Source organism: Phascolarctos cinereus, unplaced genomic scaffold, assembly GCF_003287225.1.
Source record: "Phascolarctos cinereus isolate Bilbo 61053 unplaced genomic scaffold, phaCin_HiC Scaffold_1;HRSCAF=81, whole genome shotgun sequence".
Taxonomy (NCBI): Eukaryota; Metazoa; Chordata; class Mammalia; order Diprotodontia; family Phascolarctidae; genus Phascolarctos; species Phascolarctos cinereus.
Window position 1 is genome coordinate 141,299,445 of NW_027555514.1, and position 18,197 is coordinate 141,317,641.

Sequence of the window (18,197 nt, forward strand, 5' to 3'; positions counted from 1 at the left end):
AGGCTCACCAAATATCCATTTTTATGGGTATTACAGCTCTTAAAAAGGCCACTGACCTTCAGTTAAATAAAGTGGCCGTTTAAGGTTAAAAGAAGCACAATTTCTTTGCTGATCACCATCAGTTAATGAGTAGATTGTGTTGGTCTGACAATAGTTAATCTATTGCTAGAAAGCTGCATAGATCTCAGCAGACAGAACCATCCTTAGGAACATCAAGAACTAAGATAAAACACTGTCAGTTCCACCCAATTTCGTACAATTAAAATGCACGAGGGTACCCTTAAATGGGAAAAGAAGTTATAACCTGAGAGGTTGATAAATGAAATGCTAAAGCTTCAGAGAAAATTAATATTATATTTTATGTATGGAAGATTTATTCTGAGTACATTATTATTATTCATACATTATCAGAAACCTATTATTTTTCTTTAAGTGCAGTAATATCTTAATTATCTGGTATCACTGAAAAATTCTAAATAACTCATTTTCCAGATAACTAAGAGGTTATTTGCCTTTTATTTTAAGGTTATCTATTAAAAAACCAGAAATCTTCAAGAAATGTATTAAATATTGCCCTGACTTGTAAAAATGAAAACAAAACAAAACAAAACAAAAATTTCTTGATGACTCTGAAACATCAGTAATTGCACTTAGATGAAGATGAAATAGGGTTGATGGTGGAATAGGTATTACTCCAGAAATTGTCTTAGATGTTTTCTTTGAAAAATATTTTGATTTAATTTTATATTAGGGTTATTTTCCACATTTATAGGCACGACGGATATACAACTACATAGACCTCCTGAGAAGTACAATGAAGGTGACTTTTTGAAAAATTAAGTACTGAAGACCAAAGCAGCTTCTCTCAAATGGTTATTTTCTTCTCCAAGAAAATTTCTTCTTCATTGATGCTAGAAGTACTTTTGGCTTAACTCCCACTTTCAAAACACATCTAACTATATCACTGATGCAGTGGGCCATAGATACTTCCTGGTCAGCTTGTACCCACTCATTTGCACTATTTATTGATAGAGTTTATTTGCATTTCACAAATTCCTGCTGGGGTATGTGTTATGATCTTACTTTGGAGCTTACAAATATTTTATCATCATCGCATAATGATGATAATGACACCCTTGCAAATATAACATATCAAGTCATAATTTTCTCCAAGTCCCCTTTAATTAATGATTTCACATTTAACAGAATTACAAGCACAAATCAACCAACATATAACATTTAATGCTGAAAAGTTAATGTCTTGTATTAATTTTCTCATGAAATTTAATGCAATAACATTAACAATTGCAGGGTTTCTGGCTTCTCAGCTATTTTTCTTTTTTGATCACTGATTCAGGGGCTACTTCTTTACTTTCAGAGCAGTGGCTTTGATGGGGGGAGGTTTTCATTGGTAGGGGGCAGGGTTCCAAATTCAGTGCTGCTGCAGATTTCTGAAGTTGCCAGATGTCTGACCTCTGATTAAGTTAACTTCATTTTTTAGGTCTGAATTTATTAGTTAGAGGCTAATTTTTCTATTAAATGCTTTTCTGATTTCATAATTTTAATTAATGGTAAATTGTTGTGATCAACAGAAATTTGCTTTAAAGAAAACCTTACAAGTACCAGGGATTCTATTAACAAGAAAATGATCATGGAAAATTGTTGCACATGATATCCTTTTTCTACCTGTCCGGAAGGCCCCATTCCTAATTTTATCAGCTCTTCCACACTACATTGTTATGAATTAGGTACGTTTTTCTCGTAGCCTTTAAAAAACTTCATTATTAGAGGGACTACACTTTTGAATACAAATGTCATGTCAGAATGGATCAGAAATACTTTGGGTTTAAAAAATAAAGTAAAAACCCTGATATCTCTGAGAGGAAGCTACTGTTTAGACGAGCGTTCCAAAGATGTAATGAAATGAAGAAATATAATTTAAGTAATGTTATATTTAGGAAGAATGCTAAAATAAAGTATTTTATTCTATCAAAATGGACACATTGCTTTTTCTTCATGCAATACTTTCTAACAGTACAAAAAAAATCATTACATCAGATGCTACTAGTTTGGAATCTGTAAGATTTACTAGTTTTTCGGCTGAAATGTATTTGTATTCTATCTATGAAAAAAACAATTTTCTGAACAAATGTAATTCATTTTGGCTAGATCATAAGAAGAATGCTTGATCTACATAATAAGATGAAGCACTCTATCACCATCACTTGCATATAATTATTATGTTATAAAAATAAACCATCTATCAACTAAAACAGCTCTATTAGGTTCTCTGAGAACACACTATTATCAGTCAATTGGAGTTCATGGAACACAGTTTGTATGATGAAAAGGAGTACTTTTTAAAAACTGTCTTTCAGACTTTCCACTCCATACATCCAATGCTGAGTGGGGTTTAAAAATGTATAAATGGAAAACTGGGATTTTTTTGGTGCCTCTGAACAATTCAAGGCTATAGAAGTAAAAGATGTAATAACTTGTTAACCTGAATGAGGTGTCACAAGTCTAGGAGGGTCACCCCTGAAGTGCTTTCATATATCATTTCTCCCTCCATCAGCAATGTTTCAGATATATTCCCAGAATCTGATGGCTGCTAAGAGGCCAATGTATAAATTCTTTAACTGCTTAGGGTTATAACACACAAATTATTCCTATCCTTCCCAACCACTCAATATTATTCATGATTTTTAAAACTATGCAACGTATCTTGTAAGAAATGAAAGTGTTCAAATAGAGGCATCCTTTCAGTTTTACACAAAAAGAACAGATATTTCTTCTGTTTTCTAGAAACCTTTTTTGCTTTTAATTTTAATGAAAAAAATGAGAACAGAAATACATCTTGGCAAAACAAAAAAAGATTGCTTCACATCATTGCAGAAAGCTCATTCTTTGAAAAATGTAATGACTTCTAAAAAATCTCTTCTTAGTTAATGCAAACTCATAAGTTTATATAAGTTTTTCTCATAAGAAAAACTAGTATGCTACCAACAACAAAAAGTCTTATTTATTCACTCATTTATTTGTGTATTTATTTGTTTATATAGTTATTAATTTTTTATTTATTTATGTATTCACCTATTTATTTGTATATTTTGGTAATTTTTGTTTACATTGTGTATTGTACTTTTATAAGTATATTAATTAAAGCAGAGGGCTTTTTCCTAAATATTTTCTTAGTTTGGAAATGCTCCTTTAGATCAGAAGATTACAAGTAACAACTGCTGAAAATAAGAGCTAAAAAAAAATCAATTTTTCATGGGTTCTTGTTCTACAGTGAATCCTAAAACAAAACAAGAGTCAATTGTGTACTCAGTGAATTTTATACAGAATTTTATACGTAATATACATTTTTAAGTATATACACACACACACATATATGTGTGGGAATATACGTATCATTTTGATGTTTCCAGAGCTGAATAACTTCAGCACCTCCCAGTCTTCCAAAGCTTTCCTGGAACTTCAATACTTCAGCGGGATATTAGGAAAGGAAATACATTTTAGTAAAATTACCAGATTAGGAAAGAAAGTTGCCGGGGAAAAAAGAGTCAGAACTGCCCCAATATGCATTCTCTTCTACCTGTTGTTTACTTGAGCTGTTATTATTGTTGTCATATTTTATAAAGGTTTAAGTAAATTACATACCCTGGATTCTGCATCATCTTCTTCTTCATCTGGATTGTAAGCTTCTGCACATACTACAAACAGAAAAAAGCCGAAAGTGCAATAAATAAACACTATTAAAAAAGAACAATTCTTTAATAAATCAAGTCAGAGTAAAGTACTATACTCTTAAAACCAAAATATTCTCCATGGTGAGAGTAATGAATTATTTTCAAAGTTGCATTACTAATCAATGTAACAAGAAAAATTGCACATTAAGCCAGAATCTTTGCAAATCATTTTTTTCTCTGATGACTTAAATTCATTTAAGAAGTATGCTTGAAAAAGCCATCACTGCTATTGATCACACTACTGATCAGCATTTTGAGTTTGTAAATATCAGTTATACATATTCCATATTAAGGAGTGACATGTGGCAATTGTAGCTTTTTGTAGATTTTTCATGGATCCAAGAATCTTTTGAAGGGCAGGGGAAATGATCATACATCAGTGGTTTCTCAGTATCCCAAGTTCAGATTTTCATAATAAGGTTGTTGTCGTTCAGTCATTTTAGCCACGTCTGATTCTTTATGACCCCATTTGGGGTTTTCTTGGCAATGATGCTGGAGTGGCCTGGCATTTAGTTCTCCAGCTCATTTTACAGATGAGGAAACTGAGGCAAATAGGGTTAAATGACTTGCCCAGGGTCACATAGCCAGTAAGTGTCTGATATCAGATTTGAACTCAGGTCTTCCTGACTCCGGACCAGCTTGTGTCTTGCCCATGATAGCAACTTAAAAGATGTTTACCGAATTGTGGAAAATGGGAGAGGTGCTATGGGACTAAAGAAGGGCAAATATCACTCTGACTTGTCAAAAAAGAAAAGACCACAAAGCTTGCTAAATATAAGCCAGAAAGTTCCTGGTAAAATTCCAGAACTGGGCTTCTTAACCTTTTTCCACTCATGGTCCCTTCAGCAGCTTCTTAAACTGTGGGTCACAACCCCATAAGGGTGGTCGCCACCCACAGTTTAAGATTAGAATATGAATGTATTAGGTACAGCTGAGGAGAAATATCTGTATTTCATTTCTCATGACTGTTGTGGCCCAGAAAGCATCACTCTCTGAGAGCAAGCAACATTTCTCATTGGGAGAAATTCTCTTAACTACATGTCCCAAAAGATGTGTCTGGATGCAGCGTGGAAGAGAATCAGACAAGGACTGATTACTGAAGATTCTTCTGAAAGTCCAAAAGCTTAAACAGTGAGATTGTCAGAGGGGTGTATGTGTGTGTGTGTGTGTGTGTGCGTGCAGATGGGGGCTCTGGGGAGGATGGTTTAGCCATGGCATCCCTCATGGGAAAGTCCTAGTAGAATTCTGATGCTCCCAGAGCGAGTAACTTTAGCACTCCCCACTCTCCCCTATAGTCAATAGTCAAACATTTATTAAATGCCTACTGTGTGTCAATCACTGTGCTAAAATGGGGAGAACGAAGGGGTACAGATAGGAAAAAGATAGTTCCTATCCTCGGGAAGCTTACAATCTAATGGGAGAAGACAATATACAAAAGAAAATTTTAAAAAGGGGAGGAGGGGACCACCAGCGGTGACCCAGTGAGGCAGTACAATGCTTCCTGGAGTTGAAACCAAGCAGATGGAAAATGAATGGAAATGGAAAATGATGGAAACAGGTGATAGAAAATAAAATTAGATGGAAAGTTCCAGGCTTTCTATAAAGGAAGACTATGGGAGGAGTTTATTTCTCAGTCCTCCAGCCCTCCAATCAGAGGGGAGAGATAACTAAGTGTGCAGAGAAGGTGTTAAGTATCAGAGCTGAATCAATCTCCATGATGATGATGAAATTTCAAGTTAGGAACTCCTCCTGAGGATGAAACTTTCACAGAGCTACATGGTGTAGATAGCATCAAATCCTAAATTTTTTTTTTTGTTGTTTTTAAGCATTGGACAGTATGAACTAGCTATGTTCCTTCTGAAATACTGATGGAGAGAGTGGAGTGAAGGGAGAGAAGTTAGAATTAGATTATAGCAAACTTCAAGCCTGAAGGGGGATTGAACTCTTTTGAGAATTAGGGAATAAGAATAGCTCTCTTACATAATTATTTCTATCTTGTTATTTTATGACTTAAATGCTCCAGTCACTAGATTTTTAAATTGCATGGTTGGTAAATAGAGATTATTACACTGGTGGTAACTCAATCTGGGATTTGCAGAACTGATTGCCCAAAATATTACACCGTAAACATGGTAAGAATATCAAGGAGCTGTGGATATGTGGCTACCCTGTCTATTTCTGGTTGACCATGTGTGCTGGTTCAGCACTAAGGGACTTAGGTCCTTTGAAATGATGAAAAAAATTCTTAATGATCTCTTAGTGTCATAACAGTAGCAAATTAGGGGGCTACATTAATTTGAAAAGGAAAACAACTTCTGGCTAGCTCATTTGTTATGTAGCAAGTAGCTCTCTCTCTCTCTGTCTCTCTCTGTCTCTCTCTGTCTCTCTCTCTGTCTCTCTCTCTCTCTCTCTCTTCTCTCTCTCTCTCTCTCTCTCTCTCTCTCTCGGGTTCCCATAAGGGGGTGGAATATGGTGCCCTCCCCCAATCCTGGAAGAAATGGTGAACTGTGAGCACACTGCTGCTAAAGCACATACTTGGGAAAAAGAGACTCCGAGCCTGGGCCCCAAACTACCTTTTTTCTGCTTTGTGTTTCCTTCCCTTAGCATAAGTGACCCAACATCAATCCCAAGATGAATATGTCCAGCCTTAAGAGCAACCTTGGAAGTTTAGGAGTTTGGAAGGAGTTCCTTACTAAGAGTTGATTGGACAGGAGGAGTTCCTATATCAGAGAAGATGACCATCAACAGAGGGAAGAGATCAACACAGCTCACCAGAAGGCATGGACTTGCATGAAATTATTGAACAGTGAAGAACTGAGGTAAATTGTAAAATGCCTATTCAGCAGTTTTCCAAACTGTATTATGTCTTGCTATTTTAAGTATTAAATTCCTGGAAGATTATAATAATAACTATGCTATTAACTGCTGCTTCTTAAGTTTCCTCTCAATACACACTTGTGAGTCTTGTGTTTGTCAAGCATTCCATTCGTGCAGAGGAAATAAACAACTGTCCTATAACTGATTCTGTACCTTACATCGAGTACCTTTCTATTTCTTCCTTTGGGGGAAACCTAGATATGGATTAAAGCTAAGCTTTAAGTAACTGATTCCAGGGCACACTGGTAGAGGTTTAAATGGCTGAAGAATGTTAAAAATAACCTAACTCTTTTCATTAGAAGTTGTGATACTTAAGGACTAAACTTGGTTTACGTGTATGGGTCCAGAGTTAAGGGCAGCCCTTTGTAAAGAGGGAGAGGACAAAGCACTCCACCCCCTTGTGGTTCTGTATAGCCTTCTGAAAAATATAGTTCAAGCACTTATGGTTCTCTGAGCCCTAAGCATTGTTGTAGAGAAGTTGTGGGGGGAGTCCTTTTTATCTATACTCACAATATCAACATAGAAAAAAGGAAATGGTGAGGAGTAACAACCAATATGGTTTCATCAAGAATAAGTCATACCAAATTAATTTTGTTTTTTTATCTAGGTTGATAGATGAAGAGAAAGTTGTATATACTGTTTACCTAGATTTTAGGAAAGAATTTGACAGTATCTCTCATGCTGTCCTTGTGGACAAAATAGTGATATATATGCTAAGTAACAGAAGTGTTAAAGTAGATTCAGAGCTGGCTGAAAGCCTGATTGACCTATAAAGTAGCCATTAATACATCCATGTCAACATTAAACAAGGTCTCTAGGGGAGATCTTCACAGGTTCATCTTGGCCTTATGTTGGAGACTGGATATCAAATCTGTAACTGCCTTTCCACAAAGCTAGAAGAGATAGCTAATGCTAATCTTTACTATCCTGGTCATCCTTCTCTAGACATCTTTCCTAAAATCTTGTAGCCTTCCTAAAAACTCCAGTATCCTTTCTAAAATCCACAAAGTTGGGAAAGACAGCTAATGACCTCTATGACAGAATAGGGAGATCTAAAAAAGATCTCAAAAGACTAGAACATAGGGGCAAGTATAAAGCCTCATAACTGAGTTAAATTAACTTTACTAGTATGAGATTAGGGAGACATACAGAGCAATTTCTCTGAAAGGAAAAAAGATCTGGTAATTTTAGTGAGTTGCTCAATAGGAGACAATAGCATGATCTAGGGTAGAATAAAAAAAATAAAGCAGTTTCCAGAATAGGGGAAATCATAGTCCCTTGTATGCTTCTCCTGTTCAGATTACATTTAGAGGACTGTGGTCAGTTTTGGATACCAGACTTTAGGAAGGATATTGGAATATCTAGAGAAAGGTGACACAGATAACAAAGATCATGCAGCTGGAAATTGGAGGAACTGGGGAGATTTAGAATGAAGAGTAGAAGACAGAAGTCATGCAGGAAGCTGTCTTCAAACTTATGAAGGTCTGTCATATGGGCAAGGGAACAGACTTTCTTCTTGGCCCAGAGGGCAGCTCTAGGGGAAATGGCAGAGAGGCAGATTTCACCTCAAGGTAAGGACAACTTTTCTTACGATTTGAATTATATTAGAAATGGAATGGGGAGCCAGAGCAGGTAGTTTCCCTTCATTAGAGGTCTTTAAGTGAAAGTTAGGTGACCACTTGTCAAAGTTATAGAGGATTTTTTTTTTAATTCGTTTACGGTTAGTCTCCTAGGTCTTTTCCAGCTCTGAAATTCTGTGATTCTATATGGATCTTCCTAAGGGATAGTAGCATTTTTGATTAGTGAAAAGTCCAAAAGAATGCCAAGTCTTTCTGATGCTAACATCTAATAACACTGACTGATTAGTTAAATACCTGTCTACAAGGGTGGCAATCTATGCATGTCTCATTTCTTACCCAGCCTACTGAGACCTGTTAAAGACCTTAGCTTGAACATCCAAGGTCCCCCATTATATCTTGGGCCATCTCCAGTTGTCCAGAGCCATATCTGGCCATTGGACCCAGATGGCTCCAGAGGAGAGAGTGAGGCTGGTGACTTTGCACAGCCCTTCTTCACTTAAATCCAATTTACTTGCATGTCATGGCACCACCTCCCTGATGTCATGGCCCTCTTAGAGAATGAAAGACAAACAACAACAGACAAGCCTATGCATGTTGTAATGCATATGCAGTCTATGCCTATGCAGTATGATGCTTTTATAAGCAAATATATTTGGATGCCAACGTTTTTGCATGTTCCCAATATCATTACTGCCCATTAAAAACCATAGTGAATATTTTAAAATAGAGACAGTTACGTTCCTTGAGAGCAGGGATTATTTGTTGGTTTGCCTTTCTTTGTATCTCCCAGCACTTAGCAGAGTGCCTGGCACATCACTGGTACTTAATAAACACTTGTGAATGTGACTTAAACCAGAATACATCATAGTACCGTGTCGAACCCATAATCAAATCTCAAAATTCTTTACTGAATAGTAAACCTACATTTCTTTTCTTAAAATTACTGAACCAGAGCAATAAAAATATTATTAAAATTGGGCTAATTTAATTTCAGTTTATAGTTAACAAATGTTTAAAGTCTCAGATTTTCAGCAAGCTTAGTTATAAAAATCTTAAAGTATAATTTGCTGAAATAAAATATCAACAAAACTTAATAAGGCAAAAGATTTCTGTGTGCAAACAACAATTTTTATATTCCTTTCCTCCATTAAACTAAAATTCCAAATTTCATAAGTATATTTCATTTTTTTAAGAACAAGTAAGTTAATAAAAAATAAATTGTTTTGATGCTATTTCTAAAGAAAACATAGACATATGGAAGTTTAAATGCTACAAAGTCACAGAAAAAATAACATAATACAATTCAAATAGCAACCTGCAGGAATTATTAGAAAAAAGTAAAATAAGTTTGACAATCTAATGTTTTCTGAAAATAAACAAATTTTCACAAATTTTTTTTTTTGGCCCTGATTTCATTGGTATTGAGAGCTCAGAGGGAAGAACTTCCTTTACCAATGCAAATTAGCTCTGCAACCTGATCTTAAACTTGAATCTTAGGGCAAAACTCTGTAAAATAACTTGAGGATTTCTATAAAATGAGAATAAGAAGAGTATCTATCTCATCAGGTTGTTGTGAGGACAAATGAGATAATCTGGAGAGTGCTTTGCAAACCTTAAAGCACTAAATAAATGTTAGCTGTAATGATAATAATCTTTATCAGATTATACTGAGAACGCAAACAGAAAACAGTAACACTTGTTAAACACCAGCAATGTGCCCTTCACTCTCCTAAACTAATTTGCTTAACGTATATTTGTGCTGTACTAGATTACAATTTAAGTAAGATAATGGCAGGTGAGATTCTTATTAGATATACAGGTCTTCACCTATTTCCATTTATTAGCTGACGAGCCTGCTCAAAGTCAAGTGGACATTTAGCAATTAACAGGTCTACAGGGCTGCATAATCACTATTTCACTTTGCATTGACTGCAACCAAGTTAAGTGTAACTGAAATCTGTTTGGAAATACTTTTAGATTTATTTTTAAGATTGCTATGTACTTTTACATGTTATCTTTTAATCTAAATTTTAATTATTCTGATCCAGTCGAAGTCTTTGGGTAATGTTTCATGAAGGAAGTGAAAATTGTGAAAAAGTCTTTTAAAAGAAAAAAAACACACCAATAAATATTTATTTCCCCACCCCCTTACACAAAATGCTTGAGTTCAAGGACAGATTCATGTTTCCTCAGAGTATAATAATTTTACATGCTAATCATTCTTATTTATAACATTACAAATACAACTCTTTGCTACATGCTTTCTTGCCACATATCTCATTATCTGATCTGACACTTTAAATAAAGTCATCTCTAGCCCACAGTCTCCAACACTATGTGCACCTAATTTAGCCTGTTGAAGTATGGTTTAAAAGTTGGGAACAGAGGACAATTAGTTGTGAAGGGACTACTTTTCTGAAGATGATATTTAGCTCTAAGCTCTGATTCTTTTGCTATATTAGGTCTTCAGGAACATGCTAAATGTGGTTATGGCTTTCAATTCATTTGTAGTAGCAATAGAAATAAGATGGACTCTTTTTTTTTCAAGGGGGAGGGAGGAGTAAGAATGAAGGTGGAATAGTCTTTAACTTTTAAACTCCTTTGACAAATTCCCTGACTGCTATTGCCATCAACCCACCAAATCTCCCCATTCAAGTCCACCGAAGGGATTTCTATCTGGACATAGGGACTGTGGAAATGCAAGACTTTCTTTACTTAAACATTACCCTCCCAGACACTATTATCCAAAATCCCCTCCTCCCCTATTCTAATCAACTGAGGAGATCACCATTTGGAAGACCACTGATGCAGATATTTTTAATTCAAAATTCTAAATAGAATTTGGAGGCCAATTTACTGCATAAACTTTTCCATACTTGGTATTTTCCCCAATCTGTGGCTAGCAAATTCCAATCTTCTGCACCACCCAGCCTTGTCCAATTTAGTCTGCACAAAGCCAAGGAGGCATTAGGAAATTAACAGATCCACATGATTGCCAAAAATCGCTTTATCTTCTGGAATACTACTCTATTGTTCCCAAAGTCTACTTCATTCTAGATCTCTTCTTGTCATACTCTTTCTATCGTCTAACATTCAAGTTTTCTCCTTAATATATGTTATCTCTTCCTTTCAGTGTTAAGAGGCTCATGCTCCTCTAACACACTGGGACAGGAAGAAGGATTGGCATATTCTGTACCATACTATCACTTCCAGTATGTCTCTGTCTCTCCTGCCCTCTCATTTGTGTATCTCACCCTGCCCATATCCTTGTTCCTATCATCTCCAACTCTCCCTCCTTCTCCTTTTTTGAGGCAACTGGGGTTAAATGACTTGTCTAGGGTCACACAGCTAGTAAGTATTTGAGGCAAGATTTAAACTCAGGTTCTTCTGACTCCAAGACTGGTGCTCCTTTCACTGCACCACTTAGCTGCCTCCTCTCCCTCCCTTCTCAACAAATTTAATACCTGGCTTATAGTTTTATCATTTTATCCCTTACCCTTATCCTTGGTGACTTTAATGTCACTTTGATGTCTCTTTGAACACTCCGGTTCCTCAGTTCAACCTCCTTAACTATCATGACCTCCATTTCCACTCTACCTCACTGCCCACAGCTCAGAACTCAGCATTACCCCAAGTTATTCTACCTCTATGATCTTAAAACTCTGAAATTACATCTCTAATCTTGTTCCTCCCACCCCCAACCTCTTTTACTACCTCACTCCTCTTTAACCTGTTCTTTCTCCTCAATTTGGCCTTTAATGTGGTTGTTGATACATTGGTATCTTCCCTGGAGCACTGCCTCTTCAGATCCCTTGACCACTTATCTTTTGGGGAGGGCCCTTGTTTTTATACATCTGTACCAATGTCTTATCTATCTATATGTTTTGATATACCTACCAATCTTAGATCGTAAATATTTATCAGAGAAATTTCCTGAAAAAATTGCTTTCCAGTTAACTTTTCCCCTTTATCTGCTTTGCTTCTATATAAAACCTTTTTAATTTTATGTAACCATAATTTTTTGTTTTATGAATGAATGAATAAAGAATTTTCAGTTTTTGTCATCTCCAAAGTACTATGCCAAGTGCCAGGACTACAAACAGAAAAGTAAGACAGTCCTGTTTTCAAGGTGCTCACATTCTAATGGGGGAGACAACACATATGGAAGGTTTCAGGCATAGGTGGAAAGGTCCCATGGTCTTTAGAGTTCAGTGGCCAAGCAGATAGTAACGTCTTTTCTTTAATGTCAATTTCACTGATAAAATAATATCATATCTGATGCTTAGCCATTTGACAAGGATTTTGATGACAAGAATGTTATTTTGAGGTTTTTAATAGATACAGTTGTAGCATCTGTAAACGCAGTTGCCATGTTGCATGTGCACATAGATTACTTTCCAGGATGGTGGCTGTGGACACTTACCAGAAGCATTGCTATTCTGAAGGCTCTTGGGTTCAGGGTCTTGGGATGTCTCCATCATTTTATTTCTTGGGATCTTTATCCTTGATTTGTTCAAAGATTCCTTCCCTGTCCATAGTTACGAAAGGCATCTCCTTTCACTTCTCAAATTTGTTTATATGACCTTTTGGTCTAGGAGATCACATATCAATTTGTTGATTTAAGCCTAATTTCTCCCAGACTTTCTATTTTTCCTATGAGTCTGTGTTGAATAATGAGTTCTTGGGTTCACTGAAAACTGTTCTACTATGTTCAATTACTTCTGGATCCTATAGACCCAATCTACTCCATTGATTGATTTTTCTATTTTTAACCAGCACCAAAATAATTTTCATGATTAATGCTTTGTAATATAGTTTGAGATCTGGTACTGCTGAATCTAATCTTTCCCTCCCACTTTCCCCTATAATTTCCCTTAGTATTATTGACTTTTTGTTCCTACAAATGAATTGTCATAATTTTATCTGATTCCATAAGTTTGAATGGTATAGAAATTAATCAACAAATTCATTTATGTAACTTGTCATTTTACAGCTGAGCTATGAGCAATTAATACCTCTCCAATTATTTGTCTTCCTTTATTTTTATAAAGAGTGTTTTGTTGTTGTGTTCATATAATTCCAATGTGTCTTGGTATGTAAGTCTTGCAAATTGTTTTTCCATTTTATTTTCTTTTTATCCTGAATTTAAACACCAAATAAAAGGAACATTTCCATATACAAAGGGCAAAGGAAGATTGTATGTGATAGAAATCAAGGAGTGGGGGCAGCGAGGTGGCGCAGTGGATAGAGCACTGGCCCTGGATTCAGGACCTGAGTTTAAATCCGGCCTCAGACACATAACACTTACTAGCTGTGTGACCCTGGGCAAGTCACTTAACCCTACTGCCTAACCCAAAAAAAAACCCAAAAAACAAACCTTCAAAAACAAACAAAAAAAATTGAAAATAAATTTAAAATTAAAAAAAAAAAAATCAAGGAATGTATTTAAATATGAAAACCAACAGATATATGATGAATCTCTATCATGAAGAGTTTGCTTTTCTTTTAAAATATAAAATAAATTAAAAATGAAACTTTTAAAGTGGCCTTGCTTGTCTGTAATCCCTTCTGGCTTCAATTCAGGTCTTTTCTCATGGTGGGCTGGAGATCCTATCCCTAATTCCACTCTCCTCATCTCTCCTCTCCTCTTTGAAAAAAGAAAGACAAAACTCTTATAATAGATATGCACAGTGAAACAAAAGAAATTCCCACACTGACCATATCCAAAAATGAATGTTGCACTCTGAAGCATCTCAAGTCTTTCACGTTTTTTCTCCTCAAAAAGGTAGATGGTACTTTATCATCAGAGCTGTGGAACTGAGGTTGGTCATTGCATCGATCAGAATTCTTATGTTCTTAAATCTTTACAAGCTGTTGCCATTGTATAACTTATTCTCCTGGAACTGCTCACTCCATTCTGCATCAGTTTATATGTCTCTCCAGGTTTCTCGAAAAACCTTTTTCATAATTTCTTGTGGCACATAATATTGTATTATATTCATAAACCATAATTTATTCAGCCATTCCCCAAATGATAGGCACTTATTTCTAGTTCTTTGCTACTACAACGAGAGCTGCTATAAATATTTTTGTGTGTGTGTGTCTTTTCCTCTTTCCTTGATGTCTCTGGAGTACAGGCCTCATAGTGGTGCTAGTTCAAAGGGTATACTACACGGTTTAGTGATTTTTTGGGGGGAATAGTTCTTCATTGCTTTCCAGATTAGCTGGACCAATTCCCATAACCAACAACAAAGCACTGGTGTTTTTGTTTTTCCTATAGCCCCTCAAACATGGGTCATTTTCCTTTTGTCAACTTGCCAATTTAATGGGCCTGAGGTAGAACCTCAAGGTTGTTTTAATTTGCATTTATGTTATTAAGGATTAGGAGCACTTTCCCAATTCATTTGCTGAACGTGTGGATTTCTTCCCTCCAAAAGTTTGTTCATATTCTCTGTTTATCAATTAGAGAATTACTTTCAAGCTTAGGAATCTGACTCAGAGAAACCTGTCACAAAGATTTTTTTCCCAGTTAACTGTTACTCTTCTAAATTCAACTATGTTTGTTTTGTTCACACAAAAAGTTTAAATTCTGTATAATCAAAATTATTCATTTTTTCTTCTGTGATCTTTTCTGTTCCTTGTTGAGTTCTGAACCCTTCTCCTATATAAAGATGTAAAAGGAAATTTCTTCCTTGTTCCTCTAATTTTTTTATGATGTACCTTTTATCTCTAAGTCTTATATCCATTTGGAGATTATCTCCATACATGGTATGAGACACTGGTCTGTTAAACCTAATTTTTGCCAACTGCTTTTCAGTTTTCTCAACAGTTTCTAGAGAAGAGTATGCCTTACGCCAGTGCTGGGTTTGGGATTTTTATCAAATACTGTGCTTCTGTGTTCAATGGCTTCTGTATGTTAATTACCTAAACTATTTCACTGACTGACCTCAGTCAGTCAATAACCATTTATTAAACACTTGCTACATGCCACGCAGCATGTTAAACATGTCTACAAAGTGTTATGAAAACAAACAAGCTATTTCAGTAATATACTTGTCTTCTGTCATGGATTAAGAATTTATGAGTCAGGCAGGATTTTATTTCAGAAATGTATTTTGTTTGGGGCTCAGGTGAGGCAGTTATTACAGACTGTGAGGATGGGAATGGAAGGGGTTTCCTGACCCTGCCTTCTCTGTAGCCTGGCCCCACATTGTTGTAAATGCAGCACCAGAAAGATGGAATCCTCTGATGAGCAGTGAGTAGAATGGCCCCAGCACTATTTGTCATAAGTACTGTACATCACATTATTACCACATTTATACATACATTCAAGACTATTCTGCTTTATATAAATGCATGATGCTTACATCAACGTTTTTGTATTGAGGCATTGGAAAAGGAATATGACAAGGCTGCATACTGTCACCTTATTTATTTCACTTATATATGCAGAGTACATCATGAGAAATGCCAGGCTAGATGAATCAAAAGTCAGAATTAAGATTGTCGACAGAAATAGCAACAATCTCAGATATTGTAGATGATATCACTCTGATGGCAGAAAGTGAAGAGGAATTAAGAAGCCTCTTGCTAGGGTGAAAGAGGAGAGTGTAAAAGCTGGCTTGAAGCTTAACATAAAAAAAAAAAGAGCTAAGAAGTTGGCCCGATCACTCCCTGGCAAATAGAGGGAGAAGGAATGGAAGCAGTGTCAGATTTTATATTCTTGGGTCCAAAAATCACTGTAGATAGTAACTGCAGCCGCGAAATTAAAAGACACTTGTTCCTTGGAAGGAAAGCCATGGCAAATTTGGACAGTCTACTAAAAAGCAGCGATCATCACCTTCCAATAGCAATGTATGGCTTTGAGAGTTGGATCATAAGGAAAATTGAGCACTACAGAATCAATGTTTTCAAATTGTGGTGCTAGAGAAGACTTTTGAGAGTCCCTTAGACAGTGAGGAGATCAAATCTGTCAATATTTAAAGAAATTAACTCAGACTATTCATTGGAAGTTCAAATACTGAAGGTGAAGCTTAAATACTATGCCCACATAATGAGAAGATGACAGTCATTGGAAAAGATTAAAGGCAAAAGGGGATGGCAGAGGATGAGATAGATAGATAGTGTCATGGAAATAATGAACATCAGCTTGGACAGATTTCAAAAGTTAGTGGAGGATAGAAGGGCCTGGAGTGCTATGGTCTATGGGGAAACAAAGAGTCAGGCACAACTGAATGATTGAACAGCTAACACAACATTGAAGGATTAGTCCCAGATATGAGTTCTATGTCATACTGTGTAATTAGCTGTATTAACCTCAACACAGAAACTCTGCTTTTTATATATTAGAACAGACCCTTAGTTTTCCAATGGTTTTAATGATTAACATTTTTAGCTTATTCATTTAAATAATAATCAGCTTTAAAACAGAGCTTGTTACAAAAGCACAGGTGTATCTGACAGCAGCTTTTATTATATAAGTTAGATTAAATTTAGAGCAAAATGAAAATGAAATATCACCCACATTAATGAGAAAAATTATCTATTTTAGCTACAGTAAATTATTGTATAGTTTAATGAGACAATATCTGTTATTATTATGTGTGGGAAAGAAGAAAATCAGGGGAGAAGTATGCAGTAGCTAGTGGTTGGATTTCTAGTATTTAATGGAAGCCCTTAGCTGAAACAAGACAGAAGTTACTCCACTTACGAATAAAGAACTAGTAAAACAGACTCTTTTCTTCCTTAGTTTTGGTTCCATGTAACTGAATGCTGCTATACAATTGAGATTTACACCTCTTTCTCCTTTTCTGTACAAAGGCAAGGGGTGAAGGTAATGGAGTATATGGTGAAGACTGGAATATTAAAAGCATAGGCTGAATAAGATCTATAGAATAATGGTATTTCATAAACTCAAAGCAGTACTGTTATATTCAATTAAAGCCCATTTCAAGTTTCAATGGCATTTTTCTTCACTTTTTTCTCAAGATACTCTCTATTATTAAAACTGCCAGCATGTTCAATCCTATTACTGTCTACATTTCTGAGACAGAAAAAAGTCACATAAAGGTATCCTTTATGTAGCAGACTTTTGATTTTATTTGTATAGGGGACCTTCCACCAAAGTGAAGCAATTGACCAGCTGGTAGAGTAGCAAATAATTTGATAGTTTATAGTCTTAGAAATGTTGCCCAGGGCACTAAGAGATGAAGTGACTTGCCCAAGGTCACTTGGGCCAAGTATGTATACCAGGCAGGACATGAACCCAGGTCTTCCTGACTTAGAAGCTGGATCTTCATCCACTAGGGCAACTGCCTTTATCCATGTTGCAGAAATTGTAGAATGATTTACTAGTAAATTCTCTTATGAACAGTTCAATCTTGGATATATCTTCTAAAACTTTAAGACTTACCCTCTTACTTTCAATAAGTTTTTATTGAAAAGATGTGAGATTAGAATGCACAGTATTATACCAGTGAAGAGATATAAAAGTGCCTTTTGATCCACCTGGTATGTTTTTCCTTTGCTGAGTGTTGACAACAAAGCATTGGCGGCTGCCTTAGTTCACCAATGACTGGCATTCTACCCTCCCCCTTTTTTCCTTAGATATTTATCTTTGTAGAATCAAAGGTAGGGCCTTCAGTAAGTTGGTTGCTAAAACATCCCAAGTATGTGATTAATTCTCCTTTCCTTAAAAAAAACTAGAGTAGGAAATTCTATAGTTTCAATATAAAAATAATAAAGTATTTACTAGCCTTTATGATCAGAAAGTTATTTCTACCTAAACTAGGTTCCTCTGCTGTAACCTATGCCTATTTTTTTACTCCTCCCCACACCCTGCCAAATGGAAAAGTACTACTAACATATCACTCTGATGATTCCAGATTTCAGATGTGTCTACCTTAATGATAAAGAGGGAGGATACACATCAATATGAAATTGATAATGACAGTCATATGTCATAGTGAATAAAGTACTAAACAAGGAG

At 35.7% G+C, this 18,197-nt stretch overlaps 1 protein-coding gene across 1 annotated transcript in view; it reads right to left on the minus strand.

Moving 5' to 3' along the window:
* PRKAR2B (protein kinase cAMP-dependent type II regulatory subunit beta) overlaps positions 1-18,197 on the minus strand; it is a 148,327-nt gene that overhangs the window by 49,359 nt on the left and 80,771 nt on the right. The window contains exon 3 of the mRNA XM_020984581.2: positions 3,664-3,716. Within this exon, the coding sequence (XP_020840240.1) occupies positions 3,664-3,716 (53 nt within the window). The remainder of the gene's footprint in view (positions 1-3,663; positions 3,717-18,197) is intronic.